The sequence below is a fragment of the Podarcis bocagei genome (genome assembly GCF_964188305.1).
Source record: "Podarcis bocagei genome assembly, chromosome: 1".
Taxonomy (NCBI): domain Eukaryota; kingdom Metazoa; phylum Chordata; class Lepidosauria; order Squamata; family Lacertidae; genus Podarcis; species Podarcis bocagei.
The window spans coordinates 22,196,875-22,209,895 of NC_138125.1; the positions used below are offsets into that span (position 1 = coordinate 22,196,875).

The following is a 13,021-nucleotide window of genomic DNA, read 5'->3' on the forward strand; positions in this document are numbered from 1 at the left end:
ACTGCAGTCCGTGATTTAAGAATCCAAACCGTTCCTGTTTACACCATTTGCGAAGCCAGCTGTTCACTTCCACTATTTTCCCCTCTCTCCCTGGGCCACGTCGTTCAACTGGGAGGACAGATGAGATGACAATTTGTGCATTTAGTTGCTTCAATTTCCTGCCAAGAGCCTCGTAGTCTCTTTTGATCTTCTGGAGGCTATTGCTTGCAGTGTCATTGGTTCCGACATGAACCAAGAGGAAGGGGTATTTGTCAGTGGGTTTTATGATTCCTTGCAGTTGTTCAGTTACATCTTGGATCTTAACCCCGGGGAGACAGCACACTTCCCAAGACATCTTGTCAGGCCCACAGATCACTGCTTCTGTTCCCCTCAGTAGGGAATCCCCTATCACCACTACACGCCTCCTCTTAGGTTTGGTCGGGGTTCTTCCGTGAGCTGTCCGTTCCAAGGTCGCATGCACATTCCCTGAGGACTGACTTTGCTGCTCACCTGTGAAGAAAGGTTAACCTGCAAAACCTATGAAGAAAAGTTAACCTGCAAAATAAGACCTTAACTGAGGGTGGGTAGGGTGGGAGAAGCTCTGGAGCCAAGTGAGGATTCCTAGGTAAGATCCTCCCTCTATTGTGTGGGCAGGTAATCCCTCCCCTACCTGGCCTGGTCTCCTTGGCAACGCTTACCCCAGATGGGATTGGACAACTGACTGAGGTAGGTGGAGACCTCCAGGTATCCCACCTGAGGGAAGGCAAAGCCAAGTCTATGCTGTTGGAGCCGCTCCAGATCTAGGGGCTGCACGCGTCCACGCAAAGGGCGCCCCCCATTTTAAGCGGGGAGTGGTCATTGTTGGCCTTTACATGTTTGGCAGAGTCCTGGCAGGTATTGGAGTAGCTGAAGTCTCCCATCACAACAATATCTTTCCTTGTGTAATTTTTGGTAATCTGCTTTAGGAAGGAATCATCCAAGTCTTCAGTCTAGCTTGGGGGTCTATAGCAGACACCCACAGTGAGGCCATTGACCTACTATTTTTACTCATATACTCTAAATCTAGTTTCCATGCTCTGGGTCATGGATTTATTCACGATTAAACACATCCTTTACATATCATTATTATTCATCTTGCTTACTTCCCATACTCTGTGCATTGGTATAGAGACAACTGAAACCATGTCATTCCCTCCAGCTACTTCCTTCTTGTCATTTCCTGCCCTTTATCAGGTTTCTGGAGCACCATCATTATCCCCTGTCCTAGGTGTTCCTCTGTCTTCTGTATTATTGTCCGCCTCCTGCTCGGGATCTAGTTTAAAGCTTTCCTGATCAGATTTGTGAGACTCTTAGCAAACACATTCTTGCCAGCCGCTGTGGAGTGCTGCCCATCTCCTCCAAAAGTCCTTCTTCAAGTAAGCAGAGACCATGATCCAAGAAGCCAAACCCTTCCTGATGACACCACCTGCGCAGCCAGTGATTTACTTCCAGTATTTTATTCTCTCTTCCTGGACCACGAACTTCAACCGGGTGGAGTGATGGAAAAACAATCTGTGCCCTACGGCTCTTCAGCTTCCTGCCTCATAGCCCCTTGCTGTATGTTGAAGCTGTATGTGGCAGTATTGTTTGTACCCACATGAATCAGAAGGAAAGGGTAGTGGTCAGTGGGATTTATAAGACTTGGCATTTTCTCTGTCACATATTTGCATCTGGAAGAAAGCACACCTCTCAGGACATCCTGTTACCTCTGCACACTGTTGCCTCTGTGCCAGCCACTGGGACAGCTTGTGGGCTTCCCATAAGCATCTGGTTGGCCACTGTGAGTCAATGAGCCATTGAACTGATCCAACAGGCATCATCATCATCATCATCATCATCATAATGCCCCACCCATCTGGCTGAGTTTCCTCAGCCACTCTGGGTGGCTTACAGAATATATAAAACATAATAAAGCATCAAACATTAAAAACCTCCTGATATAGGGCTGCCTTCAGGTGTCTTCTAAAAGTTATGTAGGACTTAATCTCCTTGACATCTGAAGGGAGGGCATTCTCATGTTCTTATGTTTTTGAAAAATTATCTAAAAAGAGGTAACTTTCTAAAACAGGGTATGGGACCCTTGATCAGCCGGAGGGTGACATTGGCTGCTATGCAAGCTTCTTAGGGCCACCCTCCAGTAATGGGAAAGAGCACGGGCAGAAGCAGTGCTTTTGGGGTGGGGGGCTACTCAAGGGCACGCAGTACTGGCACAATTTTTGTCAAATGTTAAAAGTGTGGCACCTACTATAAGAACTTTATGGTAAGTAGCAGCACCTTTTTTTCTATATATATATATATATGCACTGAGCAAAAGTGAATAGACAGACAAATGTAAATTTTACCTTTGTACAGTAGGCTAGTTTCTACAACCCGCTCTGACCTCCACTTGGATAAACAGGATGCATTCAGAGTTCATGGACACATTCTAGCCAAGCAAAAACACTCAAGAAAACAGGCGGTGAGAGGGAAGAATACAGCCTGTGGGGAGAGAAGTATGGAGAGCAGCATGGAGAGAGTTTGGGGGCCCAGACAGAGAGGCCTGAGGATCCCCACACCCTGACCTGAAACCAAAAGAGATGAGGAAATGTAGCTATTTCCATCTGTGAAAACTTGGGAAAGTATGAGTGAAGACTCAGGGCCACAAGATGGCTTGGTGCCATCAGGTTTGTAGGCCATTCAAAGGACCCCTTATCTTGGCTGCTGATACCATTGTGCAAAGTCTAGAGACCACTTGAAAATCCATTGCTTCACATTGTGCTCTCTGTACCCTTTGATAATCCATGTTTGTTCTGCTTAATGGTTAATGCTGAAGACTAAGTATTATATAAGTCTGGTGTGTAACTAACAAAGGAGTCACATAGACCAATATAGTGTCGTTTGGAGAATTCTGTAAGTATGATATGCATTTTTCTTTTTCTGTTTATCTTTTATTGAATTCTATGCATGGAAACAGGACAGTACAAGAGTCTTCATCCATTTTCTCTCTTCTCCCACCTTCCTATCCCTTCTCACTGACTTTGGTTTATCACAAAATCAGGGATGCAAAACATGACCGTTAGAATGACAAAGTGCACCTATTAACTCAGGCACACATGTAACAAAAATATTAACCACTACCAACATTCTTTGTTGATTGGGCTGGATACTTTTTTATTCTGCAGAGATCACCATTTGGGATGCAATATCTCAGAATGCATGTTTTCATGGGAATTTTTCCCAACCTGAGTAGGGCACATTTAACCCCAAACTGGAAGCTCGAAGGTTCTGCTGAATGTGGCACAGTGCAACCAGAGAGAGCCCTGTCCCAACACTGGACGTTAACCAGTATGTGGCCAGGGCACAAGCTGGATATTCCTCATGTTATAGAAAAAGACTGGGCACAATGCAGACTTGCTGTTTTTTAATAAAACAAAAGGAAAAAGAAAAAAACCTTGCATCCAGCTTCTAAAAATGTGACATGTTTATTCAACTGAACTATTCACAAGACAGGTGAAATATATTTGCTGGGTAGGTAAATATGGGACAGAGATGATATTTCTCAAGTCCCACTGAAGTAAATGGCAGAGTTCTATTGATATGTTCTGAAAAATCAAATGGTTTTTACTTGGAGGAAGATGATTTGATAATGATGCAAACATATATTTTAAATGAAAACATTAAATGCATTATGATCATTCTAGAATGCACGTTAGGAAACAGAAACATAAAGATGTTTTATATTCAGAATAACTTAATAGTTTTTCTTTTAAAAAATGGAAATAACATTTTATCAAAATGTCATTGTCCTACCAAGAAGAAGAAGAGCCAGTGTGGTGTAGTGGTTAAGAGCGGTAGTCTTGTAATCTGGGGAACCGGGTTCGAGTCTCCGCTCCTCCACATGCAGCTGCTGGGTGACCTTGGGCCAGTCACACTTCTCTGAAGTCTCTCAGCCCCACTCACCTCACAGAGTGTTTGTTGTGGGGGAGGAAGGGAAATGAGAATGTTAGCCACTTTGAGACTCCTGAAGGGGAGTGAAAGGCGGGATATCAAATCCAAACTCTTCTACCAAAACAGCATATCTAACTTTTGAAATGTCTTACTCTATTCACATGCTCCATGGATGAAATATGTTGTGTGAATTACTAGCACAACCCACTATTTCATGTCCAGTGAGTTGAATGCTTGAACAACCCTGTCCTTTAAACAGAGTTGAACAGAATAATTTGATTAAAAATGCCTCTTTTACTGTTTGTAGGATATTTTCATTGTCAAAGAATACTTACCAATCCGAATGAAGGCCTTGATCTCCCTCTCCTTACTACTGAGTGTTCTTCAAGTTCACTGTCACCACGTCCCAGGACAGCCTAAGGACTCTGAGGGTCATGGAGATAAAATGATATTTGAACACCCACATCCTTCTGTGGAAGAAGAACAGGGTCAGAACTTGACATACGCTCATGAGATTGCTCCCAGTAATGCCAACTTTGCATTTAGATTCCACAAACAAATAGCTTTAGGTGAAGCTGCCAAAAATATTTTCTTCTCTCCAGTCAGCATCTCCAGCACTTTTGCGGCACTGACGCTGGGTGCCAAATCTGAAACACAAAGCCAAATTTACAAAGGACTTGCTTTTAACCTTTCGGAGACTGAAGAGCACAAAATACACAAAGGATTCCATCAGCTCATCAGTGCCCTGAATGATCCAAACAACAAGGCCCTGATTAACACAGGGAATGCCTTATTCATAGATGAGCCACTGAAAATACTTCCAAAATTCCTGGAAGATGTCAAAACCTTGTATGGAGCTGAAGCCTTTTCATCCAACTTCCAGAATTCATCGGCAGCTAAAACCCAAATAAATAATTATGTGCAGGCCAAAACTCACGGGAAAATACCCCATGCGGTTGATAAGCTTGATCCAAGTACTGTGATGGTTTTACTGAACTACATCTTCTTCAAAGGTAAGTTGAAAGAAAGATAAATAAATTGGGGGTTTGTAAAAAAAAATCTCCAGGCATCTTCTAATCTGCTTTGCTCTGCCACTGACTTTTGTAATTGCAATACTGGAATAAAATAAAAAATTAAAAATCATCTTCAGGCATCCTCAGAATAAGAAGGGTTTTGTAGATGCAAATAAACAGCCATACAGGCACACAGGCAGGTGTAATAAAATTACCAGTAATTAAGGGGAGTTTTGGTTTTGAGGTAGAATGAAAGTCATAGCATGGGATCATAGGGGTTTTTTTTAATTAAAGAAATGGGGGGTAGAGAGACTTCCCCATTCTTTTATGTTGGTTTATGTGTTGGGTCTTTCAGCTTGTTCAACATCACAGGGTCAACATGGAAGCAGGGATACTTCTAATGGACAATACAATGTGATCTGTGCTTACCTTTGCTTTACTAGTGTAGGGGTAGAAAACTACTTCTCCACAAGCTAGATGCATCCCTCCAGACTTCCTTATCCATTCCTCGGGAATCTTCCCAGACCATACTCCCTTCCTCAGGGTCATGTCTCCCACTGGCCCTGCTCTGTATTTTCTTCAACACAGAGAATTGTATCCCCCAGGCTGCATCCCTCAGCCATCCTGTTCCACATCCTCCATGCATTTGCATGGCAGGAATGTGTCCTTGAGGTGTGGCAATACCTCCTGATTCCCTGGATCAAGGATAGAGAGATCGGTGGGGAAGTCTTTCTCTGAGCATTTATACCTCTGGCCCCAACTCACCATTGGCATGTTGCCCTTGGAAGATTTCCCAGGAGAAATTGAAGCCCTTAGGCTTAAAAAGATTGTCCTCCATTGCCCTGGTGAATTTCACGATCCATTTACTCGGTTCTTGGAACTTTTCTTTTCTCCCTCCAAAGCCCATTGGAAATATCCTTTCGACACTCGCTTTACAAAGGAAGAAGATTTTTTTGTAGATGCAAACACAACTGTGAAAGTTAACTTAATGTATCGAAATGGCTATTACAACTTCCTCCATGATGACGAGCTGTCTTGCTCAGTGGTGGAAATTCCATACAAAGGAGATGCCAGCGCATGGTTCATTCTGCCAGATGAAGGGAAAATGAAGCACGTGGAGGATGGCTTGAGCATGGAATTTCTGGATAGATGTAAAAGATCCTTCATATACGAGTAAGTCTCCTATGTGCTGTTATTAAACTGTTGCTGCTGTTGAGTTGATATTCCATGGCATTTCTCCTTTGGCCATTTTGGGGAGAGAGGACAAAACAAAACTACCACCAACACCCAAAGAAAAAGAGCAGCGGAGAAGGTGGAAGGAGACATTATGCGACATTTCATGAGGATGGAAGTGTGGAGATTTGTGCCCTTTTTCTTACTATCTTTTACAACGGGGGGAAACCCTATAGCCCTCAAGATATTGTTGGGCTACAACTCCCATCAGCCCCAGCCAGCACAGCCAATGGTCAGGGAGGATGGGAGTTGTAGTCCAAAACATATGGTCAACCAGAGGTTCCTCACTCCTGTTTTACAAGCAGGCCATGAGAATTAATCAGAAAGAAACACCCTCACTTTCTCAAGGGATGAGGAATTTTGGGGAATGTGGATGGGGTTTGGCACAGTGCTACCTTTATTACAGATGATGCCTTTATAGTAAAAAGGGACCCCTGATCATTAGGTCCAGTCGTGACCGACTCTGGGGTTGAGGCGCTCATCTCGCTTTATTGGCCGAGGGAGCCGGCGTACAAACCTGAGCAGCTCACGGAAACGCCGTTTACCTTCCCGCCGGAGTGGTACCTCTTTATCTACTTGCACTTGGACGTGCTTTCGAACTGCTAGGTTGGCAGGAGCTGGGACTGAGCAATGGGAGCTTACCCCGTCGTGGGGATTCGAACCGCTGACCTTCTGATCAGCAAGTCCTAGGCTCTGACGCCACCCGCGTCCCTGCCTTTATAGTACAGGACAAGAATCATCAGTTTTGAAACCTAACTTGGATGCATAGGAAGCTGCTTATCCCAAGTCAGACCACTGATCCATCTAGTAAGCATAGTCAGCATTCACGTGACAGCTTATTCCATTTTCAAAATATTCTCTTAATCATTAAGTTCCTCATTATATGTGAGCTTTCACGTGATATAAAAGACACCTCTGGAACTATAGGAATTAAAGGAGAGAGATGCAGGGATTATAGAGTCCCATCTACAAATGTCTGCAGTTGTTTGGCCTCAACCCTTTTGATCATCTTCTCCAGAAGTTGCAGTAAGCCACCGATATATACAGTAAACATACACACACAACCAATTTGTTTATATTTTAAATTTAATATAAATGTCTTGTTTTGAAACAAATTAAGTTTGAAGTGTGCTTTTGGGTGAAATATTAGGGGTGTGGCTCCCAGAGATCCATTGCATGAGGAATTTGGCTCTTCTGCTATAGAAATTTGACATTCCTGAGTCAGAAGGCTAAGTAAAAATTCATCGTATGGGGGTCAGTTCATGCACACACAACCAATTCGTTTATATTTTAAATTTAATATAAATGTATTATTTTGGAACAAAGTAAAAATACATTGTATGGAGGTCAGTTCTTCATAACCACCATTTCTCCTCCAGTTATGGTCCTCCCTGATGCTAAAGTGCAGCCTCCCCCAACCTGGTGCCTTCCAGATTGGACAGCCCATCACGAGCTAACTAAAGTTGATGGCAATTTCAGTCTCAAACATCTGGATGGCACTAGGTTAGGAAAGGCTCCTATAGAAGACGAATAACAGAAGCAGGAGGTGAGCAAAGAAACCACCCTGCTGTTGATACACCAGCATACAAATCCACTACTTGCCCCTCTTTAATTGTACATACCAATGTTATGTGCACTTCTGGAGGTAACCTAAACAAAATTATTTGCGCTCATAATTTAATGTTTGGATTTTGCTATCCATATGTTAATCAGAGAAATGCACCTGTACCTTCCAAAAATTTCCATTTCTGGATCCTATGATGTCAAAGACACATTGCAGAGAATGGGTGTGACTGATGTCTTTAGCGACGAGAATGCTGACCTGTCTGGAATTACCAGTGAAACCAATCTGTATGTTTCCAAAGTAAGTATGTGAGGTGGTCTGCTCCTGAATATTGCTGTCTTATACAAGCACTTTAGAAAGGCATTTCATGAGAGATGATCTGGTTGTGGGCATTATTATTGCTACTATTATTATTTGTGCCCTTTCACTCGGCATGTGCATTAGGATGAACGCCAAGGTGGAGGTTGCTTGTCAAATTCATATACCCAAGGTGTTCAGAGCGAAGGGGGATGATTGTTTCCAATCTTTGTCTCCACCACCTCAGGCAATGCATGTAAACATGCCCAGGAATAAGGAGAGCTTTCATCCCTCCTGCATTAGGTAGCTTCCATGCCCAGACTATACTTTGTTTTGGTTAATGTGGATTCCTTATTCTGCAGGTCTTCAGAATCATTATATTTTAAAAAATAAATATACCCTTTCTTCCACACGTTTGTGTCTTGAGTCATCTTGTGGGTGTGATGGCAATGCATTATTCTTAATCTATGTTGCCAAGACATTTGGAATACTACGTACAATTCAAATCACCACACCTTAAACAGAACACTGTAGAGTAGTTCAGAAAAGGCCATCTGAAACAATTATAGGGTAAAGCAATGGCCTATAGAATTGTAGAACTGTAGAGTTGGAAGGAACCGTCAGGATCATCTAGTCCAACCAACTGCAATGCAGCTGTCGCATGCGGGGATCGAACCTTCAAGCTTGGCATTATCAGCACCAGGCTCTAACCAACTGAGCCATAGGAGAGCTTACAATGTAGAAGTCGGGACAATGAAAGTAAATACCGTATTTTTCGCACTATAGGACGCACTTTTTCCCCTCCAAAAATGAAGGGGAAATGTGTGTGCGTCCTATGGTGCGAATGCAGCCTTTCGCTGAAGCCTGGAGAGCGAGAGGGGTCGGTGCGCACCGACCCCTCTCGCTCTCCAGGCTTCAGGAGAGCCCCACCGCCAGCCCCACAAGCTCGGGGGACTGTCCCCCGACTTGGTTAGAAGGCTGGCGGGGGGGAGCCTGCTCCTCCCCCTCGCCAGCCCCGCAAACTCGGGAGACAGCGGCAGGGGCGCAGCGCGCCTTTGCCGCTGTCCCCCGACTTGGCTAGAAGGCTGGCGGGGGGAGAAGCCTGCTCCTCCCCGTCGCCAGCCCCGCAAACTCAGGGGACAGCGGCAGGGGTGCAGCGCGCCTTTGCCGCTGTCCCCGACTTGGCTAGAAGGCTGGCGGGGGGAGAAGCCTGCTCCTCCCCGTCGCCAGCCCCGCAAACTCGGGAGACAGCGGCAGGGGCGCAGCGCGCCTTTGCCGCTGTCCCCCGACTTGTCTAGAAGGCTGGCGGGGGGAGAAGCCTGCTCCTCCCCGTCGCCAGCCCCGCAAACTCAGGGGACAGCGGCAGGGGTGCAGCGCGCCTTTGCCGCTGTCCCCCGACTTGTCTAGAAGGCTGGCGGGGGGAGAAGCCTGCTCCTCCCCGTCGCCAGCCCCGCAAACTCGGGAGACAGCGGCAGGGGCGCAGCGCGCCTTTGCCGCTGTCCCCCGACTTGGCTAGAAGGCTGGCGGGGGGAGAAGCCTGCTCCTCCCCGTCGCCAGCCCCGCAAACTCAGGGGACAGCGGCAGGGGTGCAGCGCGCCTTTGCCGCTGTCCCCGACTTGGCTAGAAGGCTGGCGGGGGGAGAAGCCTGCTCCTCCCCGTCGCCAGCCCCGCAAACTCGGGAGACAGCGGCAGGGGCGCAGCGCGCCTTTGCCGCTGTCCCCCGACTTGTCTAGAAGGCTGGCGGGGGGAGAAGCCTGCTCCTCCCCGTCGCCAGCCCCGCAAACTCGGGGGACAGCGGCAGGGGCGCAGCGCGCCTTTGCCGCTGTCCCCCGACTTGTCTAGAAGGCTGGCGGGGGGAGAAGCCTGCTCCTCCCCGTCGCCAGCCCCGCAAACTCGGGGGACAGCGGCAGGGGCGCAGCGCGCCTTTGCCGCTGTCCCCCGACTTGGCTAGAAGGCTGGCGGGGGGAGAAGCCTGCTCCTCCCCGTCGCCAGCCCCGCAAACTCGGGGGACAGCGGCAGGGGTGCAGCGCGCCTTTGCCGCTGTCCCCCGACTTGGGTAGAAGGCTGGCGGGGGGAGAAGCCTGCTCCGCCCCGTCACCAGCCCCGCAAACTCGGGAGACAGCGGCAGGGGCGCAGCGCGCCTTTGCCGCTGTCCCCCGACTTGTCTAGAAGGCTGGCGGGGGGAGAAGCCTGCTCCTCCCTGTCGCCAGCCCCGCAAACTCGGGGGACAGCGGCAGGGGTGCAGCGCACCTTTGCCGCTGTCCCCCGACTTGGCTAGAAGGCTGGCGGGGGGAGAAGCCTGCTCCTCCCCGTCGCCAGCCCCGCAAACTCGGGAGACAGCGGGAGAGGCGCAGCGCGCCTTTGCCGCTGTCCCCCGACTTGTCTAGAAGGCTGGCGGGGGGAGAAGCCTGCTCCTCCCCGTCGCCAGCCCCGCAAACTCGGGGGACAGCGGCATGGGCGCAGCGCGCCTTTGCCGCTGTCCCCCGACTTGTCTAGAAGGCTGGCGGGGGGAGAAGCCTGCTCCTCCCCGTCGCCAGCCCCGCAAACTCGGGAGACAGCGGGAGAGGCGCAGCGCGCCTTTGCCGCTGTCCCCCGACTTGTCTAGAAGGCTGGCGGGGGGAGAAGCCTGCTCCTCCCCGTCGCCAGCCCCGCAAACTCGGGGGACAGCGGCAGGGGCGCAGCGCGCCTTTGCCGCTGTCCCCCGACTTGGTTAGAAGGCTGGGGGGGGAGCCTGGTTTTGCGGGAGGCGGGGGAATCCCCCGCCTCCCAGGAAAGCCAGGAGAAGCCGTGCAGCCCTTTTAAAAGGCGCGTGGCTTCTGCCGGTTTTGCGGGAGGCGGGGGAATCCCCCCGCCTCCCAGGAAAGCCAGGAGAAGCCGTGCAGCCCTTTTAAAAGGCGCGCGGCTTCTGCCGGTTTTGCGGGAGGTGGGGGAATCCCCCGCCTCCCAGGAAAGCCAGGAGAAGCCGTGATCTCTTTAAAGGGTTTGCACGGCTTCTGCGGGCTTTGGGGAGAGGTGAGGGAATCCCCCCACCTCCCAGTAAAGCCAGGAAAGCCCTGTGCAGCCCCTCCGCCAAGGAGAGGCTGAATGGGGCTAAAGGGGAAGCCAAAACAGCGAGCGGGATCCATCCCGCTCGCTGCCTTGGCTTGATCCATAGCTGCACGCAACCCCTCCGGCAGGGAGAGGTTGTGTGCAGCCTGTACGCTGCTCTTTGGGGCTGCGGGGGGGAAAAAGATTTTTTTTCTTGAATTCCCCCCCTAAAAACTGGGTGCGCCCTATGGTCCGGTGCGCCCTATGGTGCGAAAAATACGGTAAATAAGAGGTGACATAATAGTTCAGAAAAGGGCATCTAAAAGGATTATGGGGGTAGAGGAACTCTCTGTTTCTTTGCAGGGGCAGGGAGAATGGAGGTAAATAAGGGGCATGACAGAGGTGGAGAAGGGGGAAAGAGGGAAGATCTTACCATTCATAATACTAGAACCCAGAGTCACCTGGAACTTTTGGATATTTACATGGGAGACAGAGGTAGTTACTCACCCAGCACACATGTTATGGTAGGCTTTCCTCCATCACATATGAAGACAAGTAATATGTCACTATTTCCCTCCAGGCCATTCACAAGGCTGTCGTGGACATTCATGAGGGTGGCACTGAAGCCGCCGGAGTCACAGTTATAGAGTTTTCACCACAGTTTGAACGTCCTGATCCTAATCTTATCTTTAAGATCAACAGACCCTACCTCCTTCTAATTATGGAAAAGAAAACACACAGTGCCCTCTTCTTAGGGAAAATTGTGAACCCAACTGAAAAATGAGTACGTGATCAGATTGAAATTTCCCATTGCAATTTCCCCTGATCTTTAAAACATGGATTTCCTCACTTTGTACTAGCCTAACCCCAGTAGTGTTATCCAATTTGCTTTGAAATTAAATAAGGCAATGAGCACAAATCACTGCTGGAATAAAATGATTTGAAAATATTGTAATCTTGTAGACTACATTTCTTACACCATTTGTTGCCTGCAGCATGTTTCTGGCTATGGAAAGAGATCTCTGTTTCAGTGGTTAATGCTGAATCCTGTAACAATGCCTGCTTCTAAAAAAATAAAAGCTCCACAGAACCAGACATGACTCTCAGAGTCCCTATAATTTCTGCGGGATCAAGTAACGAGGGAATCAATCCGGGCCTGCTGAATATATTTTGCTGCCAGTTGCAAGGAGCAAGATGACATCAGTTATCCTTTTAGAAACAAAAGCCTGACACTTTGAATCTTCCTTCAAAACTGGCACCCACCATCACGCCTCAGGGCTGCAGGCTAGTTTGGGTGGGTGAAAGCCAGGTCATGTGGTAAACACAGCTCTGTCTTCCACCAGATGGGAAACACCAGAGAAAGGGTTGAAGGAGAGTAGCTGGCGAGGCTGCCATCACCACTGCCATTCAAGTATCCACCAATGGAGGCAGCTAACATGCTCTGCATAATGGATGCAATTGTAGCCAACCCTGGATTCAGAATGTTGGGTTGGGGGAGCAAGAGGAAAAAGGAGTAAGCCCAATGGATCTGTTTGAAATGATTCAGAAAGAAGCAAGTTTATTTTTTTGCTTAAACAGGAGCCTGAAACATTTCGGCGCTAGGGAAATTCTTCAACTGGGGACAGGAAGAACGATTTGCCTGTCTCCGTTGTCTTTACCTTTTAAACAGCTCTCTCCCTAAACAACAGCAAATCGATATGGCAGACAATGTGTAACTGCAACAAGTGCTTGGGGTGGAGATAATGGTGATGTCTTCTTTATAGAAAACCGCTTTTAGAAATGTTAAGGCAAATAAATGTTAAATGTTTTTAATTCAGTTTTACTAGCAAACCAGAGGTGAAACGAATCCCTTCCCAGCCTCAGGAGGAGTGAAGGGAACGTTCGTGCAACACACCTACACACTGCAGCCGACACACTTAACGTGTTGCGACACACACTTCGG

At 48.0% G+C, this 13,021-nt stretch overlaps 1 protein-coding gene across 2 annotated transcripts; it reads left to right on the forward strand.

Annotated features, from left to right (window-relative positions):
• The first annotated feature begins 2,766 nt into the window (after positions 1–2,766).
• Positions 2,767–12,029, forward strand: LOC308575341 (alpha-1-antitrypsin-like). Of its 2 annotated transcripts, none has more exons than XM_081173960.1 (5): positions 2,767–2,907; positions 4,253–4,958; positions 5,861–6,131; positions 7,905–8,055; positions 8,200–8,462. In XM_081173960.1, exons 2-5 carry the CDS (start codon positions 4,289–4,291, stop codon positions 8,266–8,268), a joined length of 1,161 nt encoding a protein of 386 aa, XP_081030086.1. In that variant the 5' UTR covers positions 2,767–2,907; positions 4,253–4,288; the 3' UTR covers positions 8,269–8,462. The 2 variants fall into 2 exon arrangements, with proteins under 2 accessions (XP_081030086.1, XP_081030085.1); XM_081173959.1 differs by lacking the exon at positions 8,200–8,462 and adding an exon at positions 11,660–12,029 and having other exon boundaries at positions 2,770–2,907.
• Positions 12,030–13,021: the final 992 nt, after the last annotated feature.